General features: G+C 40.8%; 2 protein-coding genes across 11 annotated transcripts in view; one reads left to right on the forward strand and one right to left on the reverse strand.

Moving 5' to 3' along the window:
* thoc2 (THO complex 2) overlaps positions 1-9,410 on the forward strand; it is a 47,534-nt gene extending 38,124 nt beyond the window's left edge. Inside the window, exons 33-38 of one of the 3 annotated variants that reach the window (XM_088279281.1) lie at positions 4,765-4,896; positions 4,974-5,040; positions 5,124-5,278; positions 8,246-8,321; positions 8,555-8,596; positions 8,681-9,410. In XM_088279281.1, the coding sequence (XP_088135407.1) occupies positions 4,765-4,896; positions 4,974-5,040; positions 5,124-5,278; positions 8,246-8,321; positions 8,555-8,577 (453 nt within the window). In that variant the 3' untranslated portion in view covers positions 8,578-8,596; positions 8,681-9,410. Of the gene's footprint in view, positions 1-4,764; positions 4,897-4,973; positions 5,041-5,123; positions 5,279-8,245; positions 8,323-8,549; positions 8,597-8,680 lie in introns of all 3 variants that reach the window. The other 2 variants (XM_088279280.1, XM_088279282.1) reach the window with 2 other exon arrangements.
* The window catches only part of LOC148319712 (glutamate receptor 3), a 91,165-nt gene continuing 84,114 nt past the window's right edge, over positions 8,756-15,806 (reverse strand). For 4 of the 8 annotated variants that reach the window (XM_088279289.1, XM_088279286.1, XM_088279283.1 and 1 more), the window contains 2 exons: positions 10,847-11,095; positions 8,756-10,770 (listed from right to left, as the gene is read on the reverse strand). In XM_088279289.1, the coding sequence (XP_088135415.1) occupies positions 10,850-11,095 (246 nt within the window). In that variant the 3' untranslated portion in view covers positions 8,756-10,770; positions 10,847-10,849. Of the gene's footprint in view, positions 10,771-10,846; positions 11,096-12,587; positions 12,767-15,806 lie in introns of those variants that run through there. The other 4 variants (XM_088279284.1, XR_015839578.1, XM_088279288.1 and 1 more) reach the window with 4 other exon arrangements.

The following is a 15,806-nucleotide window of genomic DNA, read 5'->3' on the forward strand; positions in this document are numbered from 1 at the left end:
CACAACAATAGTATGAATAAAGATTCAAAACTTACCAATAAAGTGTCAATGCTTTTAAATCCAGGTTAATAAGTTAACTGTGCTCAAAGTATACTTTGAAGTATTTTTAAAGTGGTTTTTGAAAATCAAGTTTTTACACTGGTAGATAAATAAAATTCCATTGTATTGTATTCTGCTCTATTAGTAATTTTGGTAAGCTATTTATTTCTTTTTTAAATTCTTTACATTGCCTTTAAATATCTTGAACTCTGTAATAGCGTGTAAATGTACTTTAATAATTTTTTATTTATTTATTTTTTTTACAGCCTGTAGGTAATGCCTTGGCGCTGGTGTGAACATTATACAATAAACCCTCTTGATTTGAGTTACCGTATTTTCGCACCCAAAAGACGCGCCGAGTCAAAGGGCGCAGTACCAGTGGAGGGTGCTATTTCTGTATTTGTTACATAGATAGAACGCGCCGTCTCATTGGGCGCTAACAGAACCGAGCAACCGAGCAGTCTCGCTGGCTGCTCAGTCGAGCTAGCGTGTTTTTAAAATGGCAACGGGAGTTCGGTGGTACTTTATTTTAGCTTTTAACTACGTGCTGAAGTTGTCCTCATCCAAAAATGCACCAAGTCCTTGTCTTCTGTATCCAAGATAAACAGCTGGACACTTCGCCATTAAACACGAGAGTCATTATCAGTCTGCCTCGCCATCTCGCTGCGTCGCCGTCTCGCTGCGTTGCCGTCTTGCTGCGGCGGAGCCCCTCAGATGGGATGCCGACACAATGCCGGTGTGAGCAAGTCACTAATCAACAAACGATGTTCGGTCACGGTGTTACATCAAAACTAAAACTATCACCCCAAATCAACTGAATAGCATAAGAGTGTAGGCCTAGCAAAATTCCGCCTCCCAGCCTACCATACAATACCTTAGTTTACATGCATGCACACTAAAACAGAAGATAGCATGGCTAGCGTGGCTAGCTGTTTTGAAAAAGGCAACAGGAGCAAAACTGAGTTTGGTTGTATTTTATTGAACAAGGTACTCACATTAATATTGATCAGTCATCCACAAATCCTTCAAAATCATCGTCTTCCGTATAGTTGGGCAAATTCTCCCTCAAACACGCCAGGTTCCCTCTCGTCATTGTCCGATTCTGTGTCGCTGCTGAGCGGCTCCCCGGATGTAATGCCGGCTTTCGCGAAAGCTCTTACAATAGAGCTAGCAGACACGTTCGTCCAAGCAGCTACAATCCACTCGCAAATTGTGGCATAACTTGCTCTTCGCTGTCTCCCAGCCTTTGTGAAGCTGTGTTCGCCCTCCGCCATCCATCGCTCCCACGCAGCACGCAACTTCACTTTGAACGCTCTGTTTATACTAATGTCGAGTGGTTGGAGTTCCTTTGTCAAGCCTCCCGGGATGATGGCAAGCTCTGAGTTCATATGCGTGACTTGACTTTTCACAGCGGGTGTCAGATGGGCACGCATGGAGTCACAGACCAACAGCGACGGTGACGCGTGGAAAAAACCACCGGGTCTCTTTACGTACACCTCACTCAGCCACTCTCTCATTTTGTCCTCGTCCATCCAGCCCTTTTGATTGGCCTTGATGATAACGCCGGCAGGAAACTTCTCTTTAGGCAGCGTCTTCCGCTTAAAAATCACCATAGGTGGCAATTTTTGCCCGTTAGCATGGCAAGCTAGCACAACAGTAAAAGCCGACTTCTCGTGCCCCGTTGTGCGGATTGCTACCGTGCTGAGCCCCTTCTTCTCCACAGTGCGGTTCACCGGGATGTCGAAAGTCAGTGGCACCTCGTCCATGTTGGTGATGTGGCTGGGCTGGATACGTTTGTCGGCAATCTTGCCGCTGCAGTAAGAGCGGAAGGCGACCAACTTCTCCTTGTAATCCTCTAGGAGTTGCTGCGCGACGGTCGTCTTTGCCCGGATGGATAGATGGCGCCGTTTCATAAAACGAAAACACCAAGACGCCCCTCCTTGGAAGTGTTCGATGTTCAATTCGCCAGCAAGCATTACTGCCCTCTGTCGAATGGTGATTGTAGATACGCTTCTCCCAGCTGTTCTCTGAGAAGCAATCCATTGCTCGAGCTGGTCTTCCAACACGGGCCATCTTGCCTTGCATCCACGAAAACTCAGCTTGTAGCTTAAACAGTGCTTCGTAGGAATGTCTCTTCAGTGATGCCATTTTTACTGATCAATTGCCTAAGCAACGTGTTGCACCTGGTATATATAGGGGCATCGGGCTGCTTTGCACTGGGGGCGTGCCTTTGTGTTGTGTTGTCTCCCCTTTCACGTCCGCCTGTTGTCCACACCCATCGATCCCCTCTCACGCCCCCCTGCTGTCGTTAGCCACGCCCGCCTTCTCTCTCTATATAAGCGGTGTGCAGGCAGTTAATGTTCGCCGTCAGCCCAGCGGCGCACTTGGTGCACACAGTGGGCGCTCCACCTCAAAAGGCGCCCTGGCTTTTTTGGACGGCTTTCAGGACTTTAAAGTGCGCCTTATGGGTGCGAAAATACGGTATTTTTCTTTTTTTTTTTCAATTTTTCTTGTTTTTCAATCTGTTTTATTCACAAGATTTTACAGTGCTATTCCTACATTGTTGCAATGCTCTACAACAGAGGTAGTCAATTAAAAGTCACAGAGGTCCACGACGAAAATTTCTTCCAATTAAAAGCTCTGAACCAAAGTCCAACTTCCCGAAATGTCTAGCCTATGTTCACATTTATATATAGTTTCAATATTTAGTCATTTTCAACAGAGCGCACTTACATACTAAATATTTAGCAATGTTCCCATTAAACACCTTTGCCAGTCAAACAAATATAAGGCGTTTATTTCACATTCAAGAAAATGTGACTCCAGGAATTTAAGGGTGCCACTTCCAGAAAAAACTGTAAAATATCTCCTGCAGAACTATATCAAGTGCTAAACATTGAGTTAACATCTTTTACCTTTTTTTTTTTAAATCAAAGAGTTATCAGACTAAAAAGAACGGAAAGCCTAATTATTCAAGTAAACCAGGTCAACATGTTCAGCACACAATCAATAAAAATGGCCGTCCTCATGAAAAACTAACTCAAAATGACCTTTGACACCACTTTTTCTTTTTAATATTTTTTTTAACTTCTCTTAATGAGTAAAATGAGTTTGTGACTGCCCTGCCAGTGACTTAAATCTGTGTCGGAACGGAGTCAGGGCCATTGGGATTTGGTAGATTATTTCACACATCTGGGTTTTGTGTTTTCCTTTAAATAATGTTTGTGCAACCACATTTAAGCACTCCTTCACAACTTCCCCAACACTTGAACGTTTTTTATGTTTCCCCAAAATCCATGATACTTTTACTGAATATTTGTTTGCATGCCGCTGGGATGTAAACGAAAATGTAAAAATCTCTTGTACTGCACTCGAAGTTCGATGTTTTTGCCTGCGCTCACCTCAAACGTCAGCGGATAACTGTGCACAAAAGGGCGGTTCTTTGTTGCGTAGTGCCGCTTCGCAATGCTGCGACGGTTTCGGAGCATTTGATGCACACTGGTTTTGAATTGGCTGCAGCCAGAACGAAACTAAATTTCTCCGTCCATTCATTTAAAACAAGACGCATCGACCTCGCTAACTTTTTAGCAAGGCATACTGTCAGTAGCACTCTCTTCCGTTCTGCTGCGCAATTGGCAGGGGATCGTAAACAAAAGATTTGATTGGCTCAAATCAGTGACGCCTTTTCCGTATTTACTAGAATTTCAGCGCCAACGTTTGCGAATGCGCCCTGAAAAAAAATTCATCATAGATTGGCCATGGGTCCGGTCCGAACCATCCGGACCGCGGTCCGCCATTTGGTGATACCTGCTCTACAAAGATGGTAAGACCTTCCACCGATGAAGGTACATCATGAAAGGAGACTTGCATCTTTTTCACAATTAAAACCGTTCCCAGGTGTCTGTGGTTATTTAGAAAAACAGCTGTTTTAAATCACTGTTTTGGAAGAGCTTTTTCCTCATGCAAATGCAGAGTACTGCTTCCGTTACCATGATGCACAGGCATAGCATTGGGGAGTTGCGATGAAGCATGGGCCACTCTGTGTTGCCGCCATGGCGACTTTTCGGACCACTTTTGTGACGAGCTAATAAAAAAAACCCGCAACAAACAACAAATCTACCGCCTTTGTATTTGGTGCTATTAGAAACATGTGGCGACTGAAAATCCAGAGATGGTCACCCGTTGATGGTTAAGATGGTTAATAGCACTTTGTCAATAATTGTTGACAATCTATGCATGTGGTGCATAGAGCATGTACCCTGAAAGCCAGTCATTTGAGTATGTGCCAGTTATCAGAGGGGAAAATTGGCAAAGCTTTTAGCTTACGCTAATATGTGCTTAACGCTCGCTTTGTTACCCTTTCTGTATTAACATTAACGCGTTAAAAATAACATTTTCCATATGTCTCCTCTTGTCTTCACTCATTTGTTCAGTGGCTGCTGAAGGCTTGAGGTCACATTTATATATTCTGATGATTTAATGTATAGCAAGAAGGCGTCATTTGGGTTTGAAAATTTTGACAGCAATTTTCAGACTCCCGACTTCGGAAAAAATGTTTTATATATATATATATATATATATATATATATATATATTTGTTTGTTTTTATTTATATTTATTTTTTCTGTACACATGGACACTATTCACACGGCTCAAAATTCAAGATGTATGAATTAAGATACTTGCTTTTTCTTTTCCTTTGTCTTGGTCTAATTGTCATTGCAGCACCACCTCAACTACAATTCAGTAGCACGGTCCAAAAGCCGAGAGAGGGAGCTGGAGAAGAACGATCCTGAGAACGCACTTGGCCGATGCAAAGAGAAGAAAGAAGAAAAGGAGCGCAAAGAGAGGAAAAGAGTCGGTATCCTCAAAGACACCTCACAGAAGAACTGGCTCACATTTGCCAATGGACATTTTTCTTGTTTGTCTGCTAGGACCTTGGTATAGGTGAGCGTGAGGCCAGCCTCGAACCCAAACGCAGAAAAGATGAGAACGGAACCAGTAAGTTGTGTAATTGCTCTTAAAAGTAAAAGTAGAGCCCAGACCAACTTGAAAGAAGTAATTGACAATGAAACAATGAAAAGTTCTCTCCTCAGACTCATCAAAAAACAGCCAGTGTGAGAGTCCTTGCGACTCTCCACTCTCGGTGGAGAAAGAGAAGAGCAAAAGATCCAAATCTTCCAGCAAAGAGAAGGGTGACTCTGTCAAGGCCGAACGGACTTCCACCGGAGGAAAAAAGGTCATTTTTGCTTCCTTTTCCATTGTGTGCCTCTAATAGCCTTCAATATGGCAATGCAGTCCCTTTCAAAAGTATTGGATCATCAAGGTAAAAATCTTTGTTTTTGTCGCATGATGAAGACTTTTGGGTTTCAGATCTAAGAGACAAAAGTTCAGAATTCCATGTATTTTATCTAGAACAGGGGCAGTTCCTCTGATATATTAAGGTAGCCACTTTTCAATTGAGCAAAAGTATTGAAACATGACTGATGGATGTTTCTTGTTGCCCAGGTGTTACTTTTTGTTACTTTTTGTTGCTAAAATTGAGATGGTGTTTGTTTTTGGCTTTGGTTTTCACCTGTGAAAATTGTATTTGCTGTTATGCAAACATGAAGACCAGAGAGCTATCTATGGGAAAAAAGAGAAACAGTACTATGCTAAAATAAGAGGGAAAATGAATCAGAGGTATTGCACAAACATTGGGTCTAAGCCAATACAACCGTTTGGAAACTCCTGGTATACTGAGCAGCAGACGTATAACAAGTCAGCCAATGGTATCAAACATCGTGAGAGATGTGAAGAAACACCCAAACACAGCTGCCAGTGACGTCATTGCCAACCCCCACAAGGCAGGGTGAAGCCATCCAAACTGTATAAACTGAGTCCAATCGATCTATACACGAGCAATTCTCTCAACCATCGGGCCTGATTGCCTTAGGGAATTTCAGAGTGCATGTTAGCACAACCTGCTGGTCAAAGCCTAAGACTACTATGCTCGGAATTGACTGTGGCAAATAAATTTTGTGAATATGTTTTTTTGGTGATGGTGCAGAAAGCTGGACAAAAGGGCAGCTGTCCATGATGTCGTACTCTGTCTTATCATTCATGTTTTTGCAAGTGAGAAACATCACGGGTTTAGACCAACAGACTGCAAAAAACAAAAAAAACACTGCCCAAAGCACACCACTCACATCTCTTGTAATCTTTTTATTTTTATTTCTTTTTGGGATATGAGTGGGGTGAGAGATGTATGTTTTGTGTTCATTTTCTTTGTTTCGTTGTTTGCATTTATGCTGTTCAAAGATATTCTTGGTTTTGATTTGAAACCGTGACTCTCAGGAGTGTGGTGACCAGTGAAATCCCTCCTATGACGTTGTAGATTAGCTGTGTTGTCATGAAAGCATTCATCGCGTCTGAGGTGCTGCTATTGACAAAGATGCCTTGCTCCATGTAAAAGCTAGCATGCGCGAGCTAGCATCGGCCTCATAGTGCGGTGAGCCCAGTGTAAGTATTAAGTACAGAAATAGCACCCTCAACTGATGCTGCGCCCTTTGATACAACCCGTCTTTTGGCCGTGAAAATACGGTAATCAGGAGAAGATTCATCAAGCAACAAGACAGCACAACTAAGTACCGACTTACCAGGGGTGGGAAGTGGAAGGTCTTAGACTGGCCAAGTCAGTCACCAGACATGAACCCAAGAGCAGGGGTTTTCAATTAAGTCACATAGGCCAACTGCTAAAATTTCTCCCAATTAATAGGGCCGAACCAGGGCGTTTATTTTACATTGAAGAAAATGTCAGAGGCTCCAGGTTTAAGAACTTTGAAGGGTGCCACTTCCAGAAAAAAAAGTAAAATACCTCCTGCAGAAATAAATCAAGCGCTCAGCATTGAGTTAATGTTTTATTTTTCTTAAATCAGAGTTAAAAGCCTAAAAATACGAAAAACTTAATTTTCCAAGTAATACAGGTCAACATGTTCCGTATACAATCAATAAAAAATGGCTGTCCTAATGAAAAACAAATTGAAACTGAGCTTTGACACCACCTTTTCTTTTATTTATTTTTTTTTACTTCTCTAAATGAGAAAAATGAGTCAGTGCCATTGGGATTTGGTTGATTATTTTACACATCTGGTCTTTGTGTTTTCCTTTAAATATGTCTGCGCAACCACATTTAAGCACTCCATCACAACTTCCCCATCACTGAATGTTTTTTTCCCAAAAATCCATTATACTTTTCGTGAACATTTGTTTGCAAGCAGAAAATGTAAAAATCTGTTACACTGCGCTCAAAGTTAGATGTTTTTCCGTGTTCTCTCAAAGTTAAGCGCATAACTTAGCGCAAATGAGCTATGCCTTGTTTCGTAGTAGCGCTTTGCGTTGTTGCGACGGTTTCGGACCATATGATGCACACTGGTTTTAAACCGACTGCTGCCAGAATGAACAGGAATTTCTCCATCCATTCATCTTTAAAACAACATGCATCGACCTTGCTAACTCTTGAGCCAGCCATGCTGTCAGCAGCACTCTCCCTGCCTGCTTTGCTGCGCGACTGCCAGTGGATCGAAAACAAAAGATTTTATCGGCTCAAATCAGTGACGCTTTTGCCATATTAACAAGAATGCGCTCTGAAATAAAATTCAGTTTGTGTACATTTATCATAGATTGGTCATGGGTCCCGACAAACCATCAGTCGGTCTGTATCCGGACCAAGGTCCACCATTTGGTGATGCCTGCAATAGAGCATGTATTTTACTTCCTAAAGAGGAGACTGAAGGGAACTCAGAGAAACAAGCATGAAATGAAAAGGCTACACTAAATACTTTTGGATTGGTCCGTCCAATGTTCCCTTGACTTTCAAGTGCTTTAACCTTCATAATTCTCAAAATTGCACTGTATGGTGACAATCAGCTCGACTAACTTCACGACAGACATGTAAAGCTGTTTAGTGCCACTTGAGGTTCAGTCAAACTAAAAATAAAACAAAGTATTTAAAACCACAACTGCCATACAGTCACCTAGCTAAATGCTAATTGCCTCAGCGGGGCTAACAAATACCAGCCATGTGTTGGTACGTCACACACAAAGCAACATATTTGCAGCTTAGTGTGTCCCAGTAGTTGTGAAAAACATTTGACTAAAATATTTTTTATGGAAGGCTATAACAGATTGCTGGCAGCAATGTGACCTTGTCTGTTTTGTCTTGCAGGAATCACGACGCGATAGAGAGAAGTCTGAAAAGAAAGAGAAGAGGGAAAGCAGCGCAGGAAAGGAAGAGAAAAAACAATATCCTTAACCCCTGCTTTAAAAACCTCAGCATGTCTGCGCTCACTTGCAAGACTGCTTTTGAGTTTCTTGCTTGTGTGCTCCGTCGTTGTCAAGCCTCCAAACACTGAAATCTCATATCATTTAGATCATTTCTCTGCTTTACTGCTTTAGTCTGTCGTTCCGTCTGGCGAGAGGATTTCAGTGCTTACGGGTTTTGTTTTGTTTTTTCGCCTTAACACTGACACCCATAAGTCTTCTGACAAGCACAGATAATGTGCCCTGATCAGACAAGGTAAGATGTGTTCTTTAACATGACACTACTGCATTTTCAACACTTGCTGATGTCTTCTCTTCCCTTTCTTATTTCCACCAACAGAACTAGAAAAGTTGGGCTTTTATCCGCTAGAATTCAACACCCCCATTTGTGCTTTGATGACTTTATCGTCCAACCTCCATTCCTGCTTGTTTTTTGTTGTTGTTTTTTTGTTTTTTTTTTAATTAAATGCCCTCCCACGTGATGTCTGCTGGACTTCTTGTTACCTTCTGTAACCTGCAGAAAACAAGTTGGAAAGTGTTTTCCATTAATCTTCAGTGTGAGCAAAATGTTTTGCCCAATTGACAATGTTGATATTTAGTAAAAGATGACCTTTGTAGCATCTGATTATGAATTGGGTAGTCTCATGCTTGAAAATGTCCTTAAAAAATATCTTCAGGGTTTGCTTTGGTTCATTTTATTGATGTTAATACGCTTTTCCATATCCTCATATGCCACAGAGAACTATTTATTTAGCTCTGCCTTTTAATCCCTGTTAGACAATAGAATAAGTGATAAAAAAGGACTATTTTGTATATTATGTACAATAATAAAGAAGGTAACATGAAATTCAAGTTTTTCTTTTTTCCCTCCGTATTTTATATCTCGCCGTGTTCCTTTGGTGGTTGCATTAATCAGGTTTTACATATTTATGTATTAAAAAAACAGTTGATTTTTAATCGAGTTGTATGGCATAAATGCAGAACGTTGTTCTCCAAAATGGAAGCTGATTTGCAGATTTTTTTTAAAAAATTAAAAAAAAAAAAAATAAATAAATAGATTTCTTATAGTGTGTCACTTGTATGGTGTCTTCCTTTGCACTTCCATTATTAATCTTGACAAAAGATTGTGTTGAATTTTTGGTAGAATATGATTCACTTTAATTACACTTAGGGTCATTTCAGTAACTTTGTTAGCTTCTTTATACAGAAATTATGTAATGGAAAAATAATCTTTCCAAACTATTAAAGGTGAATACAAACCAGCTTTTATTCAGGAAATGTAGTAAAATGCTTAATGGCCACTCCTCCAATGCTCATTGTGTCCATGCATGCAGCTCTCATGATTGTGGTATAAATGATTTAAAAACAACTTGGATCAAATACTACTGGGAATTTGCTTGTATTTTGGGGGAGGTTAGATTAATTTACCAAACATAGATACCTTGTAGCATTTGTAAAAAGTTCATTTTTAGAAACGGGTTTGCCTTTGTACAAGCTCACCTGCGATGACCGACTTCCACCCAAAACCAGCCGAAATATTCAAATTAACTACTGCAGATTCTTATTTCATATATGAGCGGCGCAGTGTGAACCATAAGCCCAATTAAGCATTTAGATCACGTCATGAAACATCTCAAATTTTCTGAAAAAGTACAACATGCCACTAAGTGATACAAAATGAAACTCAAACGTTGAGGCAGTTGGAACAAAATGCAGTCTTTCATTTTCCCATTCACTTACATTTATCGATTTGAAAAATAATACCAGGGTAAGATGTCCTTTTTTTTTTTTTTTTTTTACTGACGGAAGAAAAAAGAAATATTAAACCTTAATTGTCACTCGTCTTAAATATTATGACACTAAAAAGTAAAACGAGAATGACTTCACCAAATATTGTAACAGTTATACAACGTAAGAGTTCACCACAAAATACGTCAAAAGCAAGGGTCAACAACACGGTGCCCCCAGGGACACTGATTTTCTAGGAATATCATCGGGGCCTTCATATTGATGACTAGAAATCATTAAAAACATTATAATGAAAGGTAATTTGAGCACATTTGTTATTTCAAAAGTAGCGCTCTGATTCCAAAAGATTGGTGACCCCTGCTCAAATGAATTCAAATCGCGATGTTTGCCATTCTGTATCTTGTATTCATCTCAAATAGAAAAATGAACATCTCATCCCAGTGTTCTGCTCTTGATTCCACACGCGTTTAATTTCCTGTTAAAGTCAATTGCCACAACGCCGTATGCTCCGTAAGGCACTACAAGAGGAAAGGAAACCTCGAGAAGTCCTGCAGCGTCACGGCCCTGTGGGTTTGTGTGACGGGCCCTGCAAAAAAAAAAAATGCCTCCTAGCATCCACCACGGCGGAGTGTCACGGTGGTCGTTCCCATCCAGATGCCAATTTGGCGCCTTCAGTTTCCTCTGCAAAATGCAAAAGATGTCTGTTAAATTTGGGGTATATTTAGAAAAATGCTAATTAGACGGTTGAAGGACGTACCCTTTAGATTTTTACACTCTCCGTCCCATACACATTGTAGCCTTCACGGTACGTGGCAAAATTCTGGGTGTTCACCGGAGGGGCTGGTTTAAAGTTTTGTGCGTTCTTTGCCAGTTTAAGTCTTTTGGTCTCTTGCCGAGACTTGTAGCAAAACTCTATGAGGGCCACGGTCATAGCCAGGCCCAGCCCCCCCACCAGAATATAGAAGACCCCTGCCACATTGCTCAGGCTTAGTGCACTTGTCTTGTCCTGGGGGAGGTAAAGACCACCGTTAAGGCTTTTTTGGAAATGGTACTGAGAGACTACAATGCTTTAGTCACATCCTAGCGGATTCGGGCTAAATCTCCATCAGGAGGCCAATTAGAGTAAAGTAACAACTAGGAAGGTGAATGCAGAGAAGTCCTAAAACGGCTGCTACTTTATTAAAGGAAGGTGGTCGTGGTCGTACAGGTCTACATGTTTAACCTCAAACTGACTGTTTGCCATTTTGCTGCTATTAAACGCCAAACAATTATATTGAAAGCAATTTATGTGAGTTTCTCCATTTGCAATGTTAACCTGTGGTGCTACTACATCACAACGCAGGTGTGGGTGTGACATGAATGACCCATTAATAAATTGAATTATGAGCTCATTGGCTAGTTTTGTTAATTATTGGGAGAAAATACAAGCCCATTGACTTATTATTACATTATAGTCAACGTTTCAATAATGAAAGGGATAGAATATGAGATATGTGATTTTATTGTTATTACAAGTACTGGCTTCAATATGATTTCATAGGAGGAACTTATGTGTTCAATGGCTTCTTTCTAGGTTATTACAACTATTGTCTGAGACATCACAGTTTCATCAAATGGCAGAAATTCATTGGCTCATTACTCCCTTATTACATTATTATTATAACTATTACATGCGACTTGACTAGTTTACAAATGAATGGAAGAAAATATGCTAAAAAAGGTGAAATACATTAAGAGGAGAAATTTGGCTTGTTACTATGTCATTTCATTAAATGGGGTAAAATATGCGCTCATTGTCTTATTGTTTCTTTATTATCATTATTGTCATTATTATTATTATAACTACTATTATCTGAAACATGATTTCAATACTGAAGGGGAGAAAATAATTTATGTGTTTTTAATTGTTATCTCAACAATTTGCTGCAAGGGGATAAAATCATTGGCATATTATTTTCTTATTACATTGTTATTACAAATAGCAACGGCAACATGACGATTTCTTTAATAGATTGAAAAGATGTTTGCTCATTGGCTTATTACAATGTTACTATATGTTTTCACTGTTTCTGACAGAGTCTTCGGAACAATGCTGGTTTCTTAGTACTTTTGTTTCTCACAGAAATAAAATCCTGCAAAAAAAAAAAAACTTGACTCTTTAGACACCCCTTCCAGGTCAAAGCAGCATCTAAAAGTTAGCTGGGACTTTTGTCAGGAAATGAGAAAACAAGATGGTGAATTGATCTTGCAAAACGCAAACACCAATAAATCCCATTTCAATAGCCGCCTGGATGATTAAATAGCAGCAGGATGGTTTCATTCAAACGTTGCTTGATGGCATGAGTTCAAAAAGCTGCGTGTGTTCATGCTGGAACTCAATTCTAAATCCTTAACTTCTAGATGCATGAATCATGATCCACCAGTAACTGTGTGCAAGGTGAAGTCGATGTACAAATGTTTCCTTGTTGAGTTGCAGCTACAATGTCAGAGATGCAGATATGAACAAGTAGGCCACAATGCACTGCTTTTGGAAATCAGTATAAAAGACCTGCAGCGACTGACCTTACTTCCCGAGTCCTTGGTTCCACATTCACCTTTATCGTACCACCATTTGTTTTTCAGCTTGTCTAAGATGCCTTGTTCACTGAGTTTCAATACAGCAAGGTTTACTGGAGTTCTTCACGTGGGAAATAACATAAATAACATTTGATTATGTTATTTTATGTTATTCAACTTTGTCAACTACTTGATACTGTGCAAAGCGATCACAAGTAGGGTGCTGGCCAAGACTTGACAGATAGCAAGCAAAACTAGATCGAGAAAGACATGTCAGTACACAAGTTAGGTATGGCCTGAGCCTGGATACCCGAGCGTGCCAGACCCTACCCGTATCGCTTTGAGTAATCGGCACACACTGACCACAAGGCTAAAGTTTGCAGAAGCAGCTGTTGCTGCTGCTGTTTGTCTTCCGCACAATGAGATGACGTTTCAAAGCTGACGGCTCTTTATGGCTGCCAACAAGCTGGATCAAACAGGAACCCATTGTTGACTAAGAAATACAGCTCTTGGGTGTTCAAGTCATACAAAATGGAAAGGGGGTGTCAGTTACACATTAAAATTAAGGACAGTGGGCCTTTGACAGAAATTCTAGAATGAACCCAAAAATGCACTATCACATTTACGTGTGGACTTCAAACTTTGTCCGATTGGTTGATGATTCAGCGCTTCTTGCACAACTTGCTGAAATTTTCTACTTTTATGTGTTTCTGTGACACCTCCAATCTCTCTGTTGTAACCAAATTGTTCTGCTGTGTACTGTACTTGAATGCTTTTGCAGCCCATGTATTTGTAATCATCAAGTAACCTTTTATTGGAGAGATGTGCTCACCCCTCATCTCTCTCTTTCTAGCTGGGATAGGCTCCAGCACCCCCACGACCTTAGAGAGGAGAAGCGGTACAGATAATGGATGGATGGAAGGATGGATGGATGAAATTAAAGTGTTTACTTTGGAGATTTATTCAAAAATATTTAGCACAGTTAAATATTTTAACTCAGTTAATTCAGTTTTATTTACTTCAAAAATTATTTGCATACTTTGCAAAGCCAAATTCAAATACTATACTATAAGAGCTGTACATCATCTCAGAACAAAAGTTAAGTTACCACTGGGCCTTGGAAACCAACACTGCTGGAGTGTGGCGCTTGTGAGCAGAACTAAAAAGAAAAATGCCTGTGAAGATGACTCAGTTTAGCTCGTATTCAAGGGTCAAAGAAAGGTACGGTACGGTAGTTGAAAAATGTGATTAATTGCAATTAATTTTATATATACACAGTACAAATAGATTTGTCTGTAAATGTCTGAGTGCATTTTAGGTTTGTCCTCAAATTTCACACCAAAGACTAATATCCCCCCCCATTTTTCTTTCCCCGTCTTTTAATTTTCCTTGACTTACAAGAATTCTCGCCTTATTTCCGTCTTTCAGAAAAGACGCAGTGTTCATAATCTGCCAGCATCAAATATATCGCATTCACCACTGTGTGACTTCCACTCACACTCATGCACACTGATAATCATGCATGTAATTCACTGCAAAGTGCTTTAGAAGGTAAAGTCACGCCTTGCTAGGTAGTTTAAGGGTTTTCCAGTGCAGTTAGCTTTTATTTCCTTTTGACTTTTGATGTCTAATTTTGTTTTAATTAGCTTTCAGAGCAGGTTTCTTCATTATTATTTGATTTAATTTTTTCAAAAATGTTTTAATTTAGTTTTCATTAGTGCAGTGATTCTCAAATAGCGGGCTCGGGGGGGCGCGGTGCGATGCTGAGGGGGCACGTGGGACCCTGGGGAACATGTTTTTTTCTCGTCATTGTACGACTAAGGGATGGGACCGAAAAAGGCGATCTCAGACAACACGAGTTTGAGCTCGTCAAAGCTGTTGTAATCACTAAAATGAATTGCTTCGATGTACGCTCGACTTTTAACAGAAGTCTGACTCGAACCGCGTTTGGGCAGAGAACCAGCAGCTATGAACAGAAATGTTGTATTGCAAGCAACCATTACGTATCTAAACATAAAATAAGAGGAACACGGAAATGGCTGACGTCATCACGACGAAGAGGTTCGATGTCAAACGTATAGTAACCATAAAACAAAATTAAAAAAACATATCATAAACATATTAAACTGTTGCTTTATGTTATTCATATTGAATTTTTGTTTAAAATCCCCAAGGCTCTTCTTTTTGTCTTTTCTATATTATGTACGTATTAATGACTGTGTTTGGTTTGTTAATGTTAATAAAGTTTAAAAAAAAAACGTATCGTAAATATTTATCATTTCTCATCAATATTTGCACAACAGAGTACTGAGTTTCGAGATCTTTTTAAAAATTATATTTCTTATCAATTTAGCTTCGTTAAGGGCGTTAAGGGATATTTTATTGACAATCTACCATCAATATACAAAGAAAGAAAACAATTGGTGGTGGGGGAGCGCGAATCGTTTTCTTCTTGGTAGGGGGGGGGGGTGACAGGAAATAATTGAGCAGCACTATTAGTGTCAGTTTTTTTTAAATATGTGGAATACAGTGAAACCCCGCTACTTCGCGGTTCACCTTTCGCGGGTTCAGTGCTTCGCGGGTCTAAAAAATATTCAAAAATTAAAACCTTTTTTGCCCGCTCCGCGGGGGCATTGTAGTTTCGCCGAGCGGCACGACGAGGCGCTGGAGCGGTTAGAAGGCCGGCGTGCGCCAAAGAAGAGCGTGGGCGAAGAGGAGAGTGGACGAAGAAGAGCACGTTCCCCCGGGCACGATCGGGGGCGACGTTTTGCGCGGTTCGGACCGTACCAGAGCTCCGGCCGGCGTGCGTGGCAGTTAAGCTGAAGATGAGCACCTTCCCTGGGCACGGGCGGTGCCAAGCGGCCCCTAAGTTTAACCGAATGGAAGCTCCGGGGGAGGAGGGCGGGCGTGTGTCACAGTTAAGCCGAATAGGAGCACCTTCCACCCGGGGCACGAGCGGGGCGAAATGAAACCGAGTTCAACCGAACGGAGACACGCTTCGGGGGAGCAGGTCCGGCGTGCGTGACAATTAAGCCGAAGAGGAGCACCTTCCGGCCGGGACACGAGCGGGGCGCGAGGCTGTCAGTTATGAATGAATAAATAAATAAATGAAGAATGCCACCTTTCATTTCACAGGGCACACCGGACGGCGTACCAGCAGG

This window comes from Idiotropiscis lumnitzeri, chromosome 17 (assembly GCF_059441095.1).
Source record: "Idiotropiscis lumnitzeri isolate Australia: NSW breed Sydney's pygmy pipehorse chromosome 17, RoL_Ilum_1.0, whole genome shotgun sequence".
NCBI lineage: Eukaryota > Metazoa > Chordata > Actinopteri > Syngnathiformes > Syngnathidae > Idiotropiscis > Idiotropiscis lumnitzeri.